General features: G+C 46.2%; 2 protein-coding genes across 4 annotated transcripts in view; both read left to right on the top strand.

Moving 5' to 3' along the window:
• LOC121551846 (GTPase IMAP family member 9) overlaps nucleotides 1-4089 on the top strand; it is a 5543-nt gene extending 1454 nt beyond the window's left edge. The window contains exons 2-3 of the mRNA XM_041864543.1: nucleotides 2078-2312; nucleotides 3300-4089. Of these exons, the coding sequence (XP_041720477.1) occupies nucleotides 2078-2312; nucleotides 3300-4089 (1025 nt within the window). The remainder of the gene's footprint in view (nucleotides 1-2077; nucleotides 2313-3299) is intronic.
• Nucleotides 4090-13248: 9159 nt separating this feature from the next.
• Nucleotides 13249-15946, top strand: si:dkey-120c6.5 (GTPase IMAP family member 9). Of its 3 annotated transcripts, none has more exons than XM_041862897.2 (4): nucleotides 13249-13528; nucleotides 13891-13942; nucleotides 14284-14328; nucleotides 14468-15946. In XM_041862897.2, exons 2-4 carry the CDS (start codon nucleotides 13927-13929, stop codon nucleotides 15448-15450), a joined length of 1044 nt encoding a protein of 347 aa, XP_041718831.1. In that variant the 5' UTR covers nucleotides 13249-13528; nucleotides 13891-13926; the 3' UTR covers nucleotides 15451-15946. The 3 variants fall into 3 exon arrangements, with proteins under 3 accessions (XP_041718831.1, XP_041718830.1, XP_045066619.1); XM_041862896.2 differs by having other exon boundaries at nucleotides 14462-15946; XM_045210684.1 differs by lacking the exon at nucleotides 13249-13528 and having other exon boundaries at nucleotides 13801-13942; nucleotides 14462-15946.
• Nucleotides 15947-17568: the final 1622 nt, after the last annotated feature.

Here is a 17568-nt window from a genome sequence, read left to right as displayed (position 1 = left end):
ATGGAAGACATACAAGACCACTGATAATCTCCCTCGATCTGGGGCTCCACGCAAGATCTCACCCCGTGGGGTCAAAATGATCACAAGAACGGTGAGCAAAAATCCCAGAACCACACGGGGGGACCTAGTGAATGACCTGCAGAGAGCTGGGGCCAAAGTAACAAAGCCTACCATCAGTAACACACTACGCCGCCAGGGACTCAAATCCTGCAGTGCCAGATGTGTCCCCCTGCTTAAGCCAGTACATGTCCAGGCCCGTCTGAAGTTTGCTAGAGTGCATTTGGATGATCCAGAAGAGGATTGGGAGAATGGCATATGGTCAGATGAAACCAAAATATAACTTTTTGGTAAAAACTCAACTTGTCGTGTTTGGAGGACAAAGAATGCTGAGTTGCATCCAAAGAACACCATACCTACTGTGAAGCATGGGGGTGGAAACATCATGCTTTGGGGCTGTTTTTCTGCAAAGGGACCAGGACGACTGATCCGTGTAAAGGAAAGAATGAATGGGGCCATGTATCGTGAGATTTTGAGTGAAAACCTCCTTCCATCAGCAAGGGCATTGAAGATGAAACGTGGCTGTGTCTTTCAGCATGACAATGATCCCAAACACACCGCCCGGGCAACGAAGGAGTGGCTTCGTAAGAAGCATTTCAAGGTCCTGGAGTGGCCTAGCCAGTCTCCAGATCTCAACCCCATAGAAAATCTTTGGAGGGAGTTGAAAGTCCGTGTTGCCCAGCGACAGCCCCAAAACATCACTGCTCTAGAGGAGATCTGCATGGAGGAATGGGCCAAAATACCAGCAACAGTGTGTGAAAACCTTGTGAAGACTTACAGAAAACGTTTGACCTGTGTCATTGCCAACAACGGGTATATAACAAAGTATTGAGAAACTTTTGTTATTGACCAAATACTTATTTTCCACCATAATTTGCAATTATTTTTATTTTTAAATTCATAAAAAATCCTACAATGTGATTTTCGGGATTTATATTTCTCATTTTGTCTGTCATAGTTGACGTGTATGTCACGATCGTTAACGGAAGATACGGACCAAGGCGTAGCGTGATAAGCGTACATTTTATTAAGTACTTAACACGACACAAAACAACAAACAAACGATACGTGAAGTCCTAGGTTACACAAAACAAACCTTTACGGAACAAGATCCCACACAGACTGGTGCCAAAAGGCTGCCTAAGTATTGTCCCCAATCAGAGACAACGAGCTACAGCTGCCTCTGATTGGGAACCACCCTGGCCAACATAGATCTAAATGATTTAGAAACTAAACATAGAAATATACACAACACGAAATATACACACCCTGACTCAACAAATAACCGTCCCCTGAGTCAGGGCGTGACAGTGTACCTATGATGAAAATTACAGGCCTCTCTCATCTTTTTAAGTGGGAGAACTTGCACAATTGGTGGCTGACTAAATACTTTTTTCCCCCACTGTACATATGAGAAGAGTAGAATGGTCTTTTTAACTGTTAAACAGGGTCGGTGTCAATTAGAATAGTCTTTTTAGCTTTTAAACAGGGTCAATTCAAATGGAAGGCAGTCAATTCAGGAGGTGAATTTAAAATAAATACATTTTAACTTTTTAAATAAATAGCTTCTACTTGTCAGTTTATTGATGAGTCATTGAAAATAAATGCCCTTTATTATTGGATTGTGATGTCAGTTTACTTCCTGAATTGACTGCCTTCAATTAGAATTGACAGCAACCCTGTTGTTAATGATCTAATGGTCTTTATCCAATGAAAAGTGAAATCATATTTTTTGACTTTTTTGTTTCTCAACAAAGAGACCTCAACATAGCTGTGATTGTGAAAATATTTGATGAAAGGTGAAAGAGTAGTTTGTTGGTCTTTGTTGTCCCGGCAATGGGCACTGATATTTGATCTGATTTACCTTTCCATAGCTGTTGATGATCAAATGATTAGCCTGATGAAAGGTGAACACATGATCTTCTCCGGACACTGATATGTAGTTCGACTGATCTTTAACTGACCTTAGTAAACCTTTCTATAGCTGTTAACCATCAAAAGTTATTTGTTGTCCCGGCAGCTCAGTCCACTGATATGGAGTTGCGGATCCTGGTGGTGGGGTCCAGTGGCCCGTCTCAGTTCTCCCTGACCAACTCTATCCTGGGGCGGGAGGAGTTCTCCAAGGACGTCACCAGCATCGTCCAGAGCAGGAAGAACCTGGGGGACCTGGCCGGGACGCGTGTCGCTGTGGTCAACGGACCCAACCTCTACGGGAAGCACCTGTCCCGCACTAAGATGAAGACAGAGATGAAGAGGTGGCAAAGATAACATTGTGCTGTAATTTGATGCTCTTCTGTGTCATGTGTTAACTTATGCATAAGAAGAGGTGACTTTGACTTTAACATTATAGATTTTTGCTCACAGTTCACAGAAACTGAATAAATGCTAAATGTAATATAATAATAATACATGCCATTTAGCAGACGGTTTTATCCAAAGACACTTACAGTCATGCAGTCATTTTACGTATGGGTGGTCCTGGGAATCAAACACACAATTCAAGAGCCATGCTTTACCAACTGAGCTAAAGAGGTCCAGAAGTCCATCATAAATAGTGACATATTAGACAAAAACACTACACAATACAACACAACACAACACAATACAACACTATACAATCCAACAAAATACAACACAATACAACACAATACAACACAATACAACACAACACAACACAACACAAGACAACACAACACAAGACAATACAACACAAGACAATACAACACTATACAATCCAACAAAATCCAACACAATACAACACAATACAACACAATACAACACAATACAACACAACACAAGACAACACAACACAAGACAACACAACACAAGACAATACAACACAAGACAATACAACACTATACAATCCAACAAAATACAACACAATACAACACAATACAACACAATACAACACAATACAACACAACACAATACAACACAACACAAGACAACACAACACAAGACAACACAACACAACACAAGACAATACAACACAAGACAATACAACACTATACAATTCAACAAAATACAACACAATACAACACAATACAACACAATACAACACAACACTAGACAATACAACACAAGACAATACAAGACAAACAGCTTTTTCTTTCTTGATTGTAGTCACTGTATTGTCTCCCCGCAGGTGCAATTGTAAACGTTTAGGCTACACTTTTTCTGTAAAGTGTTTTGCAGCATTTTCATGTGATATAACACTGTAAATAAAATTTGATTTGATTTAGGTGCAAATGTCTGTCAGCCCCCGGCCCTCACGCCCTGCTCATGGCCTTTGACCTGGAGCAGATCTGCCCCAACGACGTCAAGACGCCCAAGCTGATGGTGAAGCGTTTCGGTGAAGATGCCCTTTCCCACACCATGGTCCTCCTGGCCTACGAGGGGGACGTAGACATTCTGGCACTGGAGAACCGGGTCAGCACTGACTGGCACATCCGGGCGCTCATCGAGCAGTGTGGTGGGCGCTACCACGTCTTCAACAAGAACTGGAGGGACCGTTCTCGAGACAAGGAGCTCCTCCAGAAGATTGAACGGATGCTGGCGACCTTGGGCGGGCAGCACTACACCAGCCGCTCCTACGGGCAGGCGGAGGAGAGCGTGAGGAAGGAAGAGAGGAAGCTGCTGAAGAAGAGGGCGGCGGAGACGGAGGAGGCGTGGAGGGAGCTGGAGCAGCAGTACCGGGGGGAGGCGCTGCGCTGGCAGATGGACGCCTACAACAGCAGCGTGGGAGCAGAGATCAGGGCTAAAGCCGAGATGGACAACGGATGGTTGAGGACGTCGCTCGCCGTAGGGGCGGGGTTAGGGCTGGCAGCGGGGGCCGCCATGGGGATGGCGATGGGGGCGGTGGCGGGTGCGATGGGGATGACGATGGGAGGTGCTCTCGGAGGGCTGATGGGTGGGTCGGCGGGTGGGACGGCCCAGGTAGCGATAGAACACCTGGAGGATAGAGTGGGACCACACGCTACTAACTTCAACACCGTGTTCATCAACCGCTTCTTCAGGCCACCTCGTTCATGACATGGAGGACGTGTTTGTGACTGGAACAGTGAAACCAGAGGGTTAGGTACTGAGTGCTGATTGGTGGAATGGCTGTGTCTCAAATTGCACCCTATTATCTATGTAGTACACTACTTTTAACCATGACCCATAGAGCATGGTCAAAAGTAGTGCACTATAAGATGACCATTTGGGACACAGAAAATGTCTGTCCTGTTGGCACTGTTGTGCCATTTGTACAAATGGATTGAGGAACCACTTCACTTCTTCCAGATGTCTATGCTTTTATCCTTTTAGCTTTGTATTAGGCTTCACATCACGGTACTGTATCTTTACTGTATATTAAACAGATAGTCGCTGCCACTAATAGTCATATTGAATAACTAGAACTGTCTGTGATTGTGTGATAGATAGTGTCCCTCTATCCGGCTCAACTATAAACCACTGCTACAAACATGCTGCATTCATGATGGAAACTCGGAACCCAGGAGTGAAAATGAACGGAAGTTATTCGCGTAGAGCTTCCTATTAGTTAATTCTGATACTTTCCAAGTGTGAAACTCAGGTGTCATCTCTCTACGAGTTCCCAAGAGCTAGTTACCTAGTTCCGACATGTCATGAATGCAGCAATAGTATGTGTGTGCAAGTTGAAGTAGTATTTTAGGCTTATACTGAATAGTTAATAGATCTAGGTTCACTTGAAATAGTTATACTTTACCATGAGGCTATTTATTCAGTAGGCTGCTACATGGGAGAGTTGAGGCTAGTTATTCAGTAGGCTGCTACAGTGCCTTCAGAAAGTATTCACACCCCTTGACTTTTTCCAGATTTTGTTGTGTTACAAGGTCAGATTAAAATGGATTTAATTGTCATTTTTTTGTCAACGATCTACACAAAATACTCTGTAATGTTAAAGTGGAAGAAAATGTGTAACATTTGTAAAACAAATATATATATATGAAAAATAAAACACTAATATATCTTGATTACATAAGTATTCAAACCCCTGAGTCAATATATGTTAGAATCACCTTTGGCAGCTTTTACAGCTGTGAATCTTTCTGGGTAAGTCTCTAAGAGCTTTGCACACCTGGATTGTACAATATTTGCACATTATTCTTTGTAAAATTATTCACGCTCTGCCAAGTTGGTAGTTGATCATTGCTAGACAGACATTTTCTAGTCTTGCCATAGATTTTCAAGCCGATTTAAGTCAGAACTGTAACTAGGCCACTCAGGAACATTCAATGTTGTCTTGGTAAGCAACAGTGTATATTTAGTTTATTGTCCTGCTGAAAGGTGAATTTGTCTCCTAGTGTCTGTCGGAAAGCAAACTGACCCAGGCTATTCCGTTTATTTTTATCCTAAAAAACTCCCTAGTCCTTGCCGATCACAAGCATACCTATAGCATGATGCAGCCACCACCAAGTTTGAAAATATGAAGAGTGGTACTCAGTGATGTGTTGGATTTGCCCCAAACATAACACTTTGTATTCAGGACATAGTTTTACTTTAGTGCCTTATTGCAAACAAGATGCATGTTTTGGAATATTTTTTATTCTGTACAGGCTTCCTTCTTTTCACTCTGTCATTTAGATTAGTATAGTGGAGTAACTACAATGTTCTTGTTGTTTGTTGTTGTTGTTGTTGTTGTTGTTGTTGTTTTTGGGGGAGTGTTTGTAGGTTCTATCAATTTAATTGTTTGCATGATTTCCAATCCCCCTTATTATCCAACTCCAACCCTCCCATGTCCACAGATTAACCCATCTTTCCCAGTATAATGCCATTCTGATCTGAACTCCAACCCTCCCATGTCCACAGATTAACCCATCTTTCCCAGTATAATGCCATTCTGATCTGAACTCCAACCCTCCCATGTCCACAGATTAACCCATCTTTCCCAGTATAATGCCATTCTGATCTGAACTCCAACCCTCCCATGTCCACAGATTAACCCATCTTTCCCAGTATAATGCCATTCTGATCTGAACTCCAACCCTCCCATGTCCACAGATTAACCCATCTTTCCCAGTATAATGCCATTCTGATCTGAACTCCAACCCTCCCATGTCCACAGATTAACCCATCTTTCCCAGTATAATGCCATTCTGATCTGAACTCCAACCCTCCCATGTCCACAGATTAACCCATCTTTCCCAGTATAATGCCATTCTGATCTGAACTCCAACCCTCCCATGTCCACAGATTAACCCATCTTTCCCAGTATAATGCCATTCTGATCTGAACTCCAACCCTCCCATGTCCACAGATTAACCCATCTTTCCCAGTATAATGCCATTCTGATCTGAACTCCAACCCTCCCATGTCCACAGATTAACCCATCTTTCCCAGTATAATGCCATTCTGATCTGAACTCCAACCCTCCCATGTCCACAGATTAACCCATCTTTCCCAGTATAATGCCATTCTGATCTGAACTCCAACCCTCCCATGTCCACAGATTAACCCATCTTTCCCAGTATAATGCCATTCTGATCTGAACTCCAACCCTCCCATGTCCACAGATTAACCCATCTTTCCCAGTATAATGCCATTCTGATCTGAACTCCAACCCTCCCATGTCCACAGATTAACCCATCTTTCCCAGTATAATGCCATTCTGATCTGAACTCCAACCCTCCCATGTCCACAGATTAACCCATCTTTCCCAGTATAATGCCATTCTGATCTGAACTCCAACTGTCAAGGGTGTTGAAATGGTGTGGTGTGGAATCAGGCGCAGAAGCAGATGTACAGTCCAACAAGACTTTACTTGAGCAAAATAATCCAAAAGGCGGCCTGAGGCCAAACAGACGCACACAGGCGTCACACACGAGCGCACAAATACAGAGCGCAAAAACTCTCCTCAACCGAGGAGGAAGCAATTAGAACTGGCGTACCGAAAACACAGGTTACGCACAAACACCTGACACGAAACAATTACACACAACACAACACTAACAACAAGGAAACTAAATAGGGTGCTTAATGAGACATAACACAAGACAGGTGTGGCTAACAGACAAAACTAATCAAACAGGAAACATAGAACATACAACGGTGGCAGCTAGAATTCCGGAGACGACGACCGCCGAAACCTGCCCGAACAAGGGAGAGAGGCAGCCTCGGCCGAAACCGTGACAGTACCCCCCCCTTGACGCGCGGCTCCAGACGTGCGCCGACTCCGGCCTCGGGGACGACCAGGGGGACGCGGCGCAGGGCGCGTCGGATGCCTCCGATGGAACTCCGTCAGGAGCGACGGGTCCAACACGTCTCTCCTCGGCACCCAGCACCGCTCCTCCGGACCGTACCCTCCCACTCCACTAGATACTGGAGACCCCCATCCGACGTCTCGAATCCAAGATGGATCTTACGGAGTACGCCGGTGCCCCCTCGATGTCCAACGGGGGGCGGAGGAGTCTCCAAGATCTCATCTTCTTGGAGTGGGCCCGCTACCACCGGCCTGAGAAGGGACACATGGAACGAGGGGTTAATACACTTATACTCCACAGGTAGCTGTAATCTATAACATACCTCGTTCAACCTTCTCAGGACTTTAAATGGCCCTACAAACCGCCGACCCAGTTTCCGACAGGGCAGGCGGAGGGGCAGGTTTCTGGTAGAGAGCCAGACTCGATCACCAGGTGCGTACACCGGTGCCTCACTGCGGTGGAGATCAGCGCTCGCCTTCTGACGTCGGAGGGCCCGCTGCAGGTGGACGTGTGCAGCGTTCCAAGTCTCCTCCGAGCGCCGCGCCCACTCATCCACCGCAGGAGCCTCGATCTGGCTCTGCTGCCAGGGTGCCAGAACCGGCTGGTAACCTAACACACATTGAAATGGAGTTAGGTTAGTGGAGGAATGGCGTAGGGGAATTCTGGGCCATCTCGGCCCAGGGAACGTACCTTGACCACTCCTCCGGCCGGTCCTGGCAGTATGTTCTGAGAAACCTACCCACATCCTGGTTTACGCGTTCCACCTGCCCATTGCTCTCCGGGTGGTAACCCGAGGTGAGGCTCACCGAGACCCCCAACCGCTCCATAAACGCTCTCCAGACTCTGGAGGTGAATTGGGGACCCCGATCAGCCACAATGTCCTCGGGTACCCCGTAGTGCCGGAACACATGGGTAAACAGTGCCTCGGCAGTTTGCAGGGCCGTAGGGAAGACCCGGCATGGGGAGCAAACGACAGGCCTTAGAGAACCGGTCCACAACGACCAGGATGGTAGTATTCCCTTGGGAGAGGGGAAGGTCTGTTATAAAGTCCACTGATAGGTGGGACCATGGCCGTTGTGGAACGGGCAGGGGTAGCAACTTACCCCTAGGTAGATGTCTAGGCGCCTTACACTGGGCGCACACCGAGCAGGAGGAAACATAAACCCTCACATCCCTTGCCAACGTGGGCCACCAGTACTTGGCACTAAGACAGTGCACTGTCCGGCCGATACCCGGATGTCCAGAGGAGGGTGACGTGTGAGCCCAATAGATCAATCGATCCCGAACCTCGAGCGGAACGTACTTCCGACCCTCCGGGCACTGTGGTGGACTAGGGTCGGTGCGTAACGCCCGCTCGAGTTCAGCATCGACCTCCCACACTACCGGTGCCACCAGACACGACTCAGGCAGTATGGGAGTGGGCTCCACGGACCTCTCCTCCGCGTCATACCGCCGAGACAGCGCATCTGCCTTGCCATTCTGTGAACCAGGGATGTACGTGATCTTAAAAGTAAACCTGGTCAAGAACATACTCCATCTTGCCTGGCGAGGGTTCAGCCTCCTCGCCGCCCGGATGTACTCCAGGTTACGGTGGTCCGTCAAAATGAGGAAAGGGTGTTGAGCCCCCTCAAGCCAGTGCCTCCACACCTTTAGAGCCTGTACCACGGCTAACAGCTCCCTGTCCCCTACGTCATAGTTCCGCTCCGCCGGACTGAGCTTCTTAGAATAAAAAGCACAGGGGCGGAGTTTAGGTGGCGCGCCAGACCGTTGTGAAAGCACGGCTCCTAAACCGGCCTCCGACGCGTCCACCTCTACTTGGAACGGCAAAGAGGGATCCCTAACGCTAAACAAAACTTTTTATCAATAAAATTCCCAGCTGCGCCTGAATCTACCAGCGCCTTATGCTGGGAATGAGGTGCTACCTGTGGAAAACTTACAGGCATACAAAAATGGGCAACAGTGAGCTCTGGGTGAGTGGGGCGCCTACTCACCTGGAGGGAATCCCCAGTGCGGGACCTGTCGTCATCTCCCCTAGGAGGCCATCCCCAGCACCTAGCCGCGGTGTGTCCTCCCCGACCACAGTTGGTGCAGTGGATGGACCCCCTAGCCTGCCGACTCCTCCTCTCTCTAGCGCCAGCGCCCCCGAGCTCCATAGGACAAGGCTCGGAGACGCTGGAGGGTGGAATGGACGGACCCTCCGCAGGACGTCCGCGGGTAGCCAGCAAGGTATCCAGCCTGATGGACATATCAACCAGCTGGTCGAAAGTGAGGCTGGTGTCCCTACAAGCCAGCTCCCGACGGACGTCCTCTCGTAGGCTGCATCGGTATAGATCGATGAGGGCCCGATCATTCCACCCTGCATCTGCTGCCAGAGTACGGAATTCGAGCGCGAATTCCTGGGCACTTCTCCTCCCCTGCCGGAGGAAGACCAGACGCTCCCCCCGCCGCTTCCCCTCGGGGGATGGTCAAACACCGCCCTGAAGCGGCGGGAGAACTCGGTGTACGTAATCGTCGTGGCGTCGATCTTCCTCCACTCCGCGTTGGCCCACTCCAACGCTTTTCCGGCCAGGCAGGAGATCAGGGCGGACACGCTCTCATGCCCTGAAGGTGCCGGGTGCACAGTGGCCAGGTATAGCTCTACCTGGAGCAGGAATCCCTGACACCCAGCCGCGGTCCCGTCGTAGGCCCTCGGGAGAGATAGTCGGACTCCTCGAGGTTCCGGCGCTGGAATGGGCGGGCTGGCCGATGGTGCTGGCAGGGCGGGGCGGCGGTGGAGGCGAACCCCAGCCTCGGAGTGTGGAAATCACCTCCTGCAGGGCGGTCCCCATCTGCAGGAGCTGCTCTTGCTGGTCCCGAACCTGGGCTTCCAGTCTCGTCTGGGCTGCTTCGGCTCCTGCTGATTCCATTGGTGAGGTGTGTAATTCTGTCAAGGGTGTTGAAATGGTGTGGTGTGGAATCAGGCGCAGAAGCAGATGTACAGTCCAACAAGACTTTACTTGAGCAAAATAATCCAAAAGGCGGCCTGAGGCCAAACAGACGCACACAGGCGTCACACACGAGCGCACAAATACAGAGCGCAAAAACTCTCCTCAACCGAGGAGGAAGCAATTAGAACTGGCGTACCGAAAACACAGGTTACGCACAAACACCTGACACGAAACAATTACACACAACACAACACTAACAACAAGGAAACTAAATAGGGTGCTTAATGAGACATAACACAAGACAGGTGTGGCTAACAGACAAAACTAATCAAACAGGAAACATAGAACATACAACGGTGGCAGCTAGAATTCCGGAGACGACGACCGCCGAAACCTGCCCGAACAAGGGAGAGAGGCAGCCTCGGCCGAAACCGTGACACCAACCCTCCCATGTCCACAGATTAACCCATCTTTCCCAGTATAATGCCATTCTGATCTGAACTCCAACCCTCCCATGTCCACAGATTAACCCATCTTTCACAGTATAATGCAATTTTTCTATTTATTTTTGCAATACATCCCTCCATTTTACTATGATGCCTTACGAGGGTCCTGAACCTCCCTAAAAATAAATACTTTACCCAAGAGTATAATGATATTTCCCATTGACTGATCGTGGTTTTTCAGAGCCCTTAACAATACAGTTTGCAGGTCCATCTGAAACCTGATATTATGACATAACAACCATTCCTGGACCTGACTCCAAAAGCGGGCCACCGATGGACAGTACCAGAAAATATGTTATATTGATTCTGTTTCCGTGTGGCAGAGTCTGTACTGGGCTGACTGTTCAATGGCCCATGTATTGAGCATTCTTACTGTATATAATAGCTTCAATTGAAACGAACAGATGTGATGTGTCAATCAATTGTTGTTTTATGTGTCAGTTCATAGACCCGATACCAAGGAATTGGGACATCAAAAACCTGTTCCCAACTGACTCAAATTTAATACGGTATTGCTGTCAAACCCTTTCCTGGTAGAGCCATGATTAAATATGTAAACTGCAATATCACTAGATAAATAATCAGGGTTCTCTTCCCGTAAATGGATAGGTGTGTTCCTTTCCACGGTTTCAAGATTCTATCCATTTTGCTAAGTTTTCGATAAAAGTTAATAGTTGCAAGATCTCTAAACTTTTCCTGGACATGTACATCAAGCACATGGACTTCACCATCCGCCCATGTAATCGGGAAATCTCATGACAATTTAAAGTCTGTATCTTTTAGAAACTGTATCCGTAATATAGTACACTTATCATAGTTGGGTTTTAGTCCAAAGAAACTGGATACATTATCCAGGCCCTCAATGAGGCCCTTCAAGGTTGAAGATTGAGAACTCAAGAGAAAACTTGAATCACCGGCATACATTGATACTTTTATCTCTAATTCCTTAATATTTTGCCCCTTAATGTTATCATTAGACAGTTCTACTACAATGTTGTTGATCCATCCTCAGTTTTCTCCTATCACAGCCTGTCAACTCTGTAACTGTTTTAAAGTCACCATTGACCTCATGGTGAAATCCCTGAGCGGTTTCCTTCCTCTCCGGCAACTGAGTTAGGAAGGACGCCTGTATCTTTGTAGTGACTGGGTGTATTGATACACCATCCGAAGTGTAATTAATAACATCACCATGCTCAAAGGGATATTCAATGTCTGCTTTTATTTCTTTATTTTTTTCTACCAATAGGTGCCCTTCTTTGTGAGGCATTGGAAAACCTCCCTGGTCTTTGTGGTTGAATCTCTTTGAAATTCACTGCTCGACTGAGGGACCTTACAGATAATTGTATGTGTGGTGTACAGAGATGAGGTAGTCATTCAAAAAGCATATGAACCACTATTACTGCACACAGTGACTTATGCAACTAATTATGTGACTTGTTAAGCAAATATTTACTCCTGAACTTATTTAGACTTGCCATAACAAACTGTTTGAATAATTATTGACTCAAGACATTTCAGCTTTTCATTTTTTATTAATTTGTAAAAATTTCGATAAACATAATTCCACTTTGACATTATGGGGTATTGTGTGTAGGCCAGTGACACAAAATCTCAATTTAATCCATTTTAAATTCAGACTGTAACACAACGAAATGTGGAAAAAGTCAAGGGGTGTGAATACTTTCTGAAGGCACTGTATATGGACAAGTTGGCTTTGCAATTCATACACGTAAGTTTATCTCATACCAATATATGTCACACCAAAAATGCATATAATCCGTCGAAATGTAGATATTTAGGAGTGTGTTTTTGTAAGATGTGAAACTGTAAGATCCCTATGGGTTTCTGGTATGGATCTCCATTCAATTCCTAATAAATTGTCTGACCATTTGTTGTACTATATTTATTGTGTTCAAGCACAGATCTGATCGTCCACATACTAAACTGTAGTGTACAGTCTCACAGACAGGTCAACCAGGAGAGACAATCTCTTATCACAGACGTTGGAGTCTCTCCTGGTTGGCCTGTCTGTGAGACTGACTCCCTAGCAACGTTGGAGTCTGTCTCTCCTGGTTGGCCTGTCTGTGAGACTGACTCCCTAGCAACGTTGGAGTCTGTCTCTCCTGGTTGGCCTGTCTGTGAGACTGACTCCCTAGCAACGTTGGAGTCTGTCTCTCCTGGTTGACCTGTCTGTGAGATTGACTCCCTAGTTACGTCTGTGATAAGAGATAGTCTCATTGATTAACTTTGAAATTGTCTGTCATGGGTTCTGCGTAATGATGTGTTAAAAAAAATCATTGCCCAATGATGTGTAAAAACATCACTGGTTCTGCCACACGGTGTGCGCAGTTGTTGTTTCTGACTGTATTATTTAAAGGGCAAAACAAGGTGTCAAACATTGTGCGAGTTAACTTTTTCTTGAGTGGAGATTTAACTTTAGGATTACAACCAATGGAATGGTTTAAAATGAGTAAACTCCGCCTATCCACGGCACCCGCTATTCCGGCAATGCATTCTACTTTACGGTAGCCATAGATATCACTTTCGATTTTACTCAAAGTGTAGCCTACAGTTCTGCAGTTTTACTCTAACAATGTAGCTTACAGTTCAAACAGATATGATCAGATTTGTATATGCCTATATCTTCTCATTTAAATTATATTTTGAACTGGATTATTATGCAATGATAAACGATATCGTTTGTTATTTTAGCACGTGTGAATAAATAAAGTTTCGGAGTACAAGACCCAACGACATCGTCGACAGAAATTCAGTCGGCAAATTCCCTAAGGAATGGATGTACATGATTCCAGCGGTAAAACTGTTATTTCTATTGGTTGAATATTCCTGTCTTCTCGATTATAAATATCCTATGTATATTGTTATACGTCATGTTTTTTTGTTTTCTTATTCAGTGAAGTACTTGTGATTGTTTCCATGTAACTGTACAAGGCGGTGCATCAAGGCCTGATAGGCCTGAACCCAAAGTCTTATGAGAAATACAAATACGTTCTGACCACACCCATCAAATACGTTCTGACCACACCCATCAAATACGTTCTGACCACACCCATCAAATACGTTCTGACCACACCCATCAAATACGTTCTGACCACACCCATCATCAGGCTACTACTTTCCTCCACATTAACCATATACACATTGTTGTTTTAATAGGTTAAGATGCAGAGTTATGAGGATAAAGGAGATTAAATGGCATCCAACAAGAGTGAGTATCATTCACTATTTGATACATTGTTGCGTCCCACTGGGCACAGATGTCAATTCAACGTCTATTCCACCTTGGTTCAATGTAATTTCACGTTGATTCAACCAGTGTGTGCCCAGTGGGATATTGCCTATTGTTATTGCTGAATAGGCCTGTATGTAGTATATAGGTATTATACTGCATTAAACTGTGTATTACAGTGTGTTGTGTTTGTGCATTTGTATGCTGACTTCTCTAAATGTATTTTCCATGGAAATTGACAATAAAGTATATTGTATCGTGTATCAGGAAGGGATATGGGTATATATTTAGTAGGCCTATAACTTAGCATGTTTTCATAGGTTCTGAGCCGAAAAGGAGGAGGAGCATTGATGAGCCCCCTTATTGTGAGTTCTATGGATTGTAATTTTGTATTCATCTGTACATAAATAAATAATTGTGATGGCCAAGAGAACGGTGCATGTTGATCTAATTGTGTACTTTTGTTGACTGTTGGTTTTGTGTGTGTTTGTTTGTCAGTGTCAGGTGATGCAGAGTTCAGAGTCCTTGTCTTTGGGAGAAGTGGTCGCAATCAATTTTCTCTGACAAACTCCATTCTGGGGACAGATGTGTTCGATGATGAGGTCTGCAGGATTGCAGAGAGTCAGAGACACAGGAGCGAAGCGTTCGATAGAAAACTAGCTGTGGTCAACACCCCAAACCTCTCTGAGTGTGAGGCATCAGAGAAAGAGCTGAACAGGGTGTTCAAGAGGTCTGTGTGTATGTCCTCTCCTGGTCCCTACGCCGTCCTCTTTGCATTAGACCTGAGCAACATCTCACCAGGTGCCGTGCGCATCCTGCAACTCGTCACAAAGCATTTTGGGGACAGCATCTTGAACCACATGATGGTTGTGGTGTGCCACGAAGGGGAGAAGGAGGATTCAGCTCTTGAGGAGAGAGTCAAGACTATCAGAGACTTCAGGGAGCTCATTGAGAAGTGTGGCCAAAGGTATCACCTCTTCAATGAGAGAAAGGCCCGGAGAGATGAGAAGGTTTCCAGACAGCTCCTGGAGAAGATGGACAACATGGTGAGGGAAAACGCAGGCAGATTCTACTCCAATCACCAATACGAGGAAGCAGAGGAGAGAATCCAGAAAGAGGAGCGTTTCATGATGAAAGCGAGAGAGAAGGAGATGCTGACAAAGTGGAAGGAGCTGGAGAGCAGGCACACAGGTGAAGGTCTTGAAAAGGAGCTGCTGCAGTTCGAGACAGCGATAAGAGTAGAGAACCGAGAGAAGGCTGAGAGGAAGATTTCAGAGATACTAGGATTCACTCTCAGAGCAGTTGACTATGCTGCCGCAGTAGGTAAAGGGGCAGCTGTAGGCGCTTTATGTGGAGCAGTCATGGGGTTTGAGGGAATGGCGGTGGGAGCTGTTATAGGTGCCGTTGTTGGGGGTGTCGTAGGAGGTGCTGCCAGAGAGGCATGGGGTTACGTCACAAACGCTGCTGAACAAATTAATAGACGTTGAGACAATGGTGCCTTCATTGAAGATGCATTGCACAGTTTAACAGATTGTGAATGTCATATTGATGACGTTCCTGCAGAGTTTAACACCACTGTCAGATTTGTAGAGGTCTGAGGCCAATCAGATCAGTAATTACACTTATTTGTCAGTGAGAAATATTCAGAGATGTATGTTTTCTAGATAATAGACGTTGTTTATTTTTGATTGCTGATCTCGTTATGGTATTAGTAGATTATTTTACACAGATTCATTCTTGAAATATGTAATTATGGATAAAGTGAGCTGCTTTAACGATGGACATTCTAAATGTATTGTTGTTTTTGGTGTCTTTGGAATTCCCAATAAATCTGTGTACATTTAAATAAGTAAATGTAAATATACAATATAAATCCATTTTTGAAAGAACATAGTTCTTATTTTTTATATAACTTCTGGTGTAGGAGTCTCTATTGTGCCTGATAAATGACCAGATTTGGAAAATAAATCCCTGTTTTGTTTCCCTGTGGTATATTTATTGTGTTAAAGCACAGATCTGATCTTCCATTGCATACTGAACAGTCTCAGTCAGGAGAGACCAGTCTGTCTCCCTGGGTTAACTTGCTCTTTCAGCTTCAACACTTCCATCTCAAAAACATTCCACTTAATCTTTCCACCAGCCGTCCCTCCTACACTCCTTCACGGCTACACAGCTAAACTCCTACACTCCTTCACGGCTACACAGCTAAACTCCTACACTCCTTCACGGCTACACAGCTAAACTCCTACTCTCCTTCACGGCTACACAGCTAAACTCCTGCACTCCTTCACGGCTACACAGCTAAACTCCTACACTCCTTCACGGCTACACAGCTAAACTCCTGCACTCCTTCACGGCTACACAGCTAAACTCCTGCACTCCTTCACGGCTACACAGCTAAACTCCTACACTCCTGCACAAATCCTCTCTAGCAGGGCTCTGGTGTCCAGCCTTCCACGATGACTACTGGATCTCTGGCTGCAGAACCCACTGATACTGTACTGTACAGTACCCCTCCCTCCCTTCTCTCATCTCTCTCTCTCTCTTTCTCTCTCTCTCTCTCTCTCCCTCTCTCTCTCTCTCTCTCTCTCTCTCTCTCTCTCTCTCTCTCTCTCACTCGCATCTCTCTCTCTCTCGCACTCGCATCTCTCTCACTCACATATCTCTGTTTGTATAGCTGTTTGGCAGCTCTAACACCCTGGACCAGAGGTACTGCAGGGCCTGGTTCTGCTGTTTGGCTGCTCTAACACCCTGGACCAGAGGTACTGCAGGACCTGGTTCTGCTGTTTGGCTGCTCTAACACCCAGGACCAGAGGTACTGCAGGGCCTGGTTCTGCTTTTTGGCTGCTCTAACACCCTGGACCAGAGGTACTGCAGGGCCTGGTTCTGCTGTTTGGCTGCTCTAACACCCTGGACCAGAGGTACTGCAGGGCCTGGTTCTGCTGTTTGGCTGCTCTAACACCCTGGACCAGAGGTACTGCAGGACCTGGTTCTGCTGTTTGGCTGCTCTAACACCCTGGACCAGAGGTACTGCAGGGCCTGGTTCTGCTTTTTGGCTGCTCTAACACCCTGGACCAGAGGTACTGCAGGGCCTGGTTCTGCTGTTTGGCTGCTCTAACACCCTGGACCAGAGCTTCTGCAGGGCCTGGTTCTGCTGTTTGTCAGCTCTAACACCCTGGACCAGAGGTACTGCAGGGCCGGTTCTGCTGTTTGGCTGCACTAACACCCTGGACCAGAGCTACTGCAGGGCCTGGTTCTGCTGTTTGGCTGCTCTAACACCCTGGACCAGAGGTACTGCAGGGCCTGGTTCTGCTTTTTGGCTGCTCTAACACCCTGGACCAGAGGTACTGCAGGGCCAGTTCTGCTGTTTGGCAGATCTAACACTCAGGGTGGGTCCTTACCTGAGACTGCCCTGGGTTGCTTTCCTCTAATCTCTTCCTTCTCCCGTAGTGTGCACTTGTTCACTTCACATTACACTTATTTGAAATGAATGGAAACTAGCTTATAGTCCATGGCTCCACCAATCAAATGCTTTTACATTTGTGGGGAGTAGTGAAGAAGTGCACACTTCAGGAGGAAGGAGAGATAATTGGGACGTAGTCAAT

This window comes from Coregonus clupeaformis, chromosome 35 (assembly GCF_020615455.1).
Source record: "Coregonus clupeaformis isolate EN_2021a chromosome 35, ASM2061545v1, whole genome shotgun sequence".
NCBI lineage: Eukaryota > Metazoa > Chordata > Actinopteri > Salmoniformes > Salmonidae > Coregonus > Coregonus clupeaformis.
The sequence above is the reverse complement of the archived record's forward strand: the minus strand, read 5'-3'. Positions and strand labels throughout refer to the sequence as shown.